Source organism: Rhagoletis pomonella, unplaced genomic scaffold (assembly GCF_013731165.1).
Source record: "Rhagoletis pomonella isolate Grant_MI unplaced genomic scaffold, Rhpom_1.0 Rhpom_scaffold_00013, whole genome shotgun sequence".
In the NCBI taxonomy this organism is placed as follows: Eukaryota; Metazoa; Arthropoda; class Insecta; order Diptera; family Tephritidae; genus Rhagoletis; species Rhagoletis pomonella.
The window spans coordinates 12,683,258-12,688,174 of NW_023458567.1; the positions used below are offsets into that span (position 1 = coordinate 12,683,258).

The 4,917-nt window shown below is 34.7% G+C and overlaps 1 protein-coding gene across 1 annotated transcript; it reads right to left on the bottom strand.

Annotated features, from left to right (window-relative positions):
- Positions 1 to 860: 860 nt before the first annotated feature.
- Positions 861 to 1,861, bottom strand: LOC118748823 (potassium channel subfamily K member 18-like; the record flags this gene model as incomplete). Its single annotated transcript, XM_036483527.1, has 2 exons — positions 861 to 953; positions 1,027 to 1,861. A coding segment is annotated over one exon (774 nt), but the record flags the coding sequence as incomplete, so codon positions are not given.
- Positions 1,862 to 4,917: the final 3,056 nt, after the last annotated feature.

Genomic DNA, 4,917 nt, shown 5'->3' on the forward strand with positions numbered 1-4,917 from the left:
AATGCATACTTCGAATATTAGGGCTATTCGCGATTCGGTGCATAATAGCTGACAAATTTATGCAATTGCAGAAATATGCTATGGATTGTGAGCGACCTTAATTAAACTGTCATGGTAAAACTTTTTTAATCAGCTGATAGAAATGTCAACCAGAGTTGCAATGCATAGCATTTTTATGCTATGGATTTTCGGTATTGTAAATTTGTCAAGCAATGACAAATGCAAATGCGTGTATTTTGTTTGTGTATTGCAAATAATTTGCAATACAAATTTGCAATGCAATGATGCTAGGCCATTTGCACCGGATCGCGAATAGCCCTATTATTTGATTATTGATTATAGTATTCACATGCGTGCAGTTGCAATATTTTCCAAAATTTTGTTTCCGCCTGATATACGTATGTATGTATCTCTACAGTTATCATTTTCATCTATAGTACAGTTCAGTATTTACAAAAGAAAAGTAAAAAAACATGAACAAACAACCTTCCTAGCGCTAGACTTCCGCTAATTTACAATACTAAATCTACCATTGTTTTCCATTTGTCTTAAAATTTTTCTCTACTTTGCCTAGTTAATTTAACTATCCATTTCCGGCTCCTCACTGAGCGTGTAAACTCCCAACGTCGCCTGTGGTCCGCTGCCGCTAACAATAGTTTCCAAACAAGACTGCGCGGATTCCTCCAAGAGCGGCGTATTTAAAGTAGACATACCCATACCAGTTGGCAGAATATTTGTTGGCGTAGTAGCAGTGGCTGTAGCGCTTGTGTATGGCGTCAAATTATTTAAAGTGGCACCACCGCCCTTCAGCAGATGTGTAGAGCTTGTTGACGAGCTATTTGGATCCATGGTGAGTATAGGTACGAGCTCGTGATTAATATATTCTTTCATTTGGTGCATTTGATTTAGATCTGTTTCCAGTTGAGCGCCATAGGTGAGTGAAGTGGGTGTGCCTACGAATAAAAAAAATAAAAATACTTTTAATAATACCGGTTTCAGTTCAATTGAAGCAAAATTACTACTCACCCGATACCAGCGTCTCTTCGGTGGGATTACGTTTGTACAAACTTGTGCCCTTTTCATATTGTCAAGGCGGCATATAGTATCCCTGCTCCTCACTCATCGTATCCAATACGTTAGCACCTTTCTTGAATTCCACCACAATTTTGATGCGATGCACAATTTCCTCATGTATAACATTAAAACACATCGCTGTCAATGCCATGCCGGACATTATGTATATCGAACAAAACCATGTAGTTGCAGTGGACTCACGCCGTAACCCCGGTAGCATATCACCGAAACCGATTGTGGACAAACTCATGAAACAAAAGTAGATGCCATCGAGTATAGGCCAATCTTCTAGTCGATACAATACCACCGCACCGATTAGTATGTAAATAACCATCATCGAAAGACACAACAAAATTGGCGCCAATATACTTAGCCCGTGCATTGAGCCACGTGATTCGCTGGCGCTCAGTGAATCGATATCAGGTGGCAGCATTTGTGTGCCACTACCCGCTAGGTTTGATTGTTTTTCGGTTGTTGGAAATGAGTCGTGTACAAAATAGGGTTCCTGTAAGGCAGCCTGCTGTTTACGCAATTCCTCCTGTTGTCGTTTGCGTTTCATGCGCCGCTCTTTTTCGGCCATACGCTTTTCATCGTAACAACAATAGCCGCAATTTGAGCAAAGGCAACAGCACAGCGCTTTGGAGAACACTTCGCGTGCCACTTTCGCCAGAATGCCGCCGGTGCTGGAGAGATAAACGAGCGTAAGTGGTATGCCAAAAATGGCATAGACGAGCGTAACCAAACGGCCGAGTGTTGTGCGTGGTGCAATATTGCCATAGCCTGTGTGAAGAATTTAGAAGAAATAAAAAGAAAAAAAAATGTACGAGTTTAGTAGAAGCCGGAATACGGTAAGAAATTATGTTAAGGCTAGTTCAAAGTAAAATAGCTATAAATAAGTTTGAGATGGTGAAAAAAAGAGATCACAGTTACCCAAATGCAACTCTGCTCGGACATAGGAAATGTACTGAAGAAATCTGTGTAAGATTCTATAAAATTCGTTTTTTGGTTGTAAATCATTTGAAACGAAGAAAATTCCATAAAAGATTCCTTATTAAGAATATCTTTTAAAAATCACATTTCGGAGAGCAAATCTGATTGATTGCATCGTTTAAAAAGAAGAATTTCTTAATTTAATGAAATACTTTCTTGAATTAATTTAAAATTACTTATTCTTAATTTCTTTTAAATTCCATGAGACAAGTAATGCATACTATTAAATAGAAATGTGAAGGTAAGGTGGCCGACCACCGAACAGTGTGTCAGACAGAGGCAAGGTGTATCAAAAATCTGCAACTTTTTTAATTTTTATAGCAGATCTATGAAACTTTGCACATGTTATATCAAAGATGAAAGTAGCACTTTTTTTTGAACAAAGCAATGGAATCCCTTTAAATATGTATGTAAGTAAGTAACTAACACATAAGCTATTTAGCTGACGAAATTTCCTAAATTTGCAGGAGTGCCGTTAGCTCTACTTTAAATCTTGTTTTCACTATGTCAAATTCAATGTTCATCCATTCCGCACAAATAATAAAATCTTGATTCAGATCCTATCTCCATTAAAATAAATGTAACGCACAATAATGATTAATACAAAAAAAATGCCATAATTCATTAAAAATATAGAGGGGACTATTTTTTAAAATGTTATTCTATGAAAACTACGGTTGGGATTTTGATAATTTTTTTTTCCAGGTTTATTTCAAGAAATTTCGCGGGAAAAATATTGGAGCAATGGGTGGTTCTCGGAAATTTCCACATTTCATTTCCACAAAATTAAATTTTCATAATTATTTTTATATGGGCCAATTAATTAATTTCTTAATATCTACTGAAATGTAAATTTCAAATTGAACTTTTCCATTTTTTTTGCACCGGTTACCAGTTACTTATTACAAAAACAAATTTTTTTGAATGCCCATCTTTAAAATTTTTTTTGTCCCCTACCAGTTAAAACTCTACTCAAGAAAAGGACACCAAAATATTTTTGTACCGACTACCGTTTACTTTTTTTTTACAAAAACCGTTGAAAATCTTAAAAATAAGGCTGGATGTAAAGCGGTCAAATTCGGGCAAAAATTTTTTAAATCAACTAAAATTTTATTCATGACAGATTCTAACGCTGAATATAACACGACAGCAGCATACAGCGGTACCACTTAACACTCTACTCAAAAATAAAAAACAAAAATTTTTTGGAGCATTCAAAAAAAATATCAGCTATACCTTCTATCGCATTTTTCCTAAAAAAAACTAATCGTCGTACAAATAAATATTAATTCGCCACAATTATATTGACAAATAAGTTTTTTAGTTGGCAAACCTGATTTAATTTTTTATTTTTTCAAAAGTGCAGCTTGTTACTAATAGCATATTTAAACAAGCAATAAAGTTACAAATAGTTCCTTTTGAAAATAATTTTGGCAGATAACTTTTCCAAACATTGAGTTAATTTTACTTTATGCTTGAAGCAAATAAACTGGAGAAAGGCAGAAATGTAATTGCCTATTTAAAATGACTCTTTTGGTAATTTTCAAGACTCAGAGTACCACATCACCATTACCTCAAGCGCTTCATATTTAACAACCTCGTATCAAGCGTTTTTCATCAAGCATCAAGCTACTACACACACATATGTAAATGAAGGCTCAAAAAAATTGCACTTCTTATACTTAAACGACATTGTACCAGCAAATAAACTGCCGTTTGTATGCCAAAATTGAACGCTTATCTGACTCATATTAAGCATTTTTTCATTACCCTCGATTGACAGATAAAACAATAAGATATTCATGAAATGGCATGCATGTTGCGCTTGAATGCCTGAAATGTATCGTACGAAATGCCATTTGTGTTGTTTTAAATTACACTAATAACAGTAAAAATTTACAATATTGACTGATTGAATTCCGAAAGGGAGTGCAAAATTAAGTATGTAGATGAAAGGCTCCTCTTTTTATTGCATATACATATTTACAAGCACATATTGTTTTAACTTTCAAGCCGATTATTGAAAATTTCCATATGCCCCCTCTTTAACGCTTGTGAAGTGGCGGTTTTATTGCGAGCAAAAATGTACGTAAAGTTATAAAGTTACATGCTTGTACGTTATGGGAGTGGAGTTCGTTTTAAAAAGGCAATCAAGTTTTTAGGGTAAAAAGAAAGTCTTCAAAGTTGGAAATCGACCGAACACAACGCCGATTGGAAATATATTTTCCAAAAATACAAAGAAAGGTCCAAAAGAGACATAAAAAAATCTAATGCTGGATTTCCACTAGGCATTAAATGGCAAAAATTGTAATGATAAAGTTTGGCAGTAAAAAATATTCGTGTCTTTACGTTAAAAAAAGTATCATTTAGTTAATTTTCAGATGGCATTTTTTAAATGGCGCCAATTTTTTGCCATTTTAATGCCTAGTGCAAATTCGGCTTATATTAAAATTTTGTATTCAAAAAATGTAATTTGGAAACGAACTAAATGATTTAACACGGCTACTTTCTAATGTCGCAATTTGCTATTATACATTTTTTTTTAATGTAATGCTCAGTAAAAATCTGCCATTACAGTGCCGTCTGTCTGAATGACTTTGGCTTTTAGAAAGACGTGACGTTTGAGCGTGACGGATTTTGATGGAGGTAGAATTCCAGATTTAATCTTCTCAATGATTTTTGAAAGCCGTGAAAGATCTGTTTGAATGCAAGACACAGTGGCCTGGAATCCCTGGAAAATAGCTAAAAGTCGGATTTTAGACTGGCGAAAAAGAAGCATATTTTCGAGATCTAGGGACTTAAAAATAGCAACGAGTAAAATTTCATAGAATTTCATAGAAACGAATTTAGCAT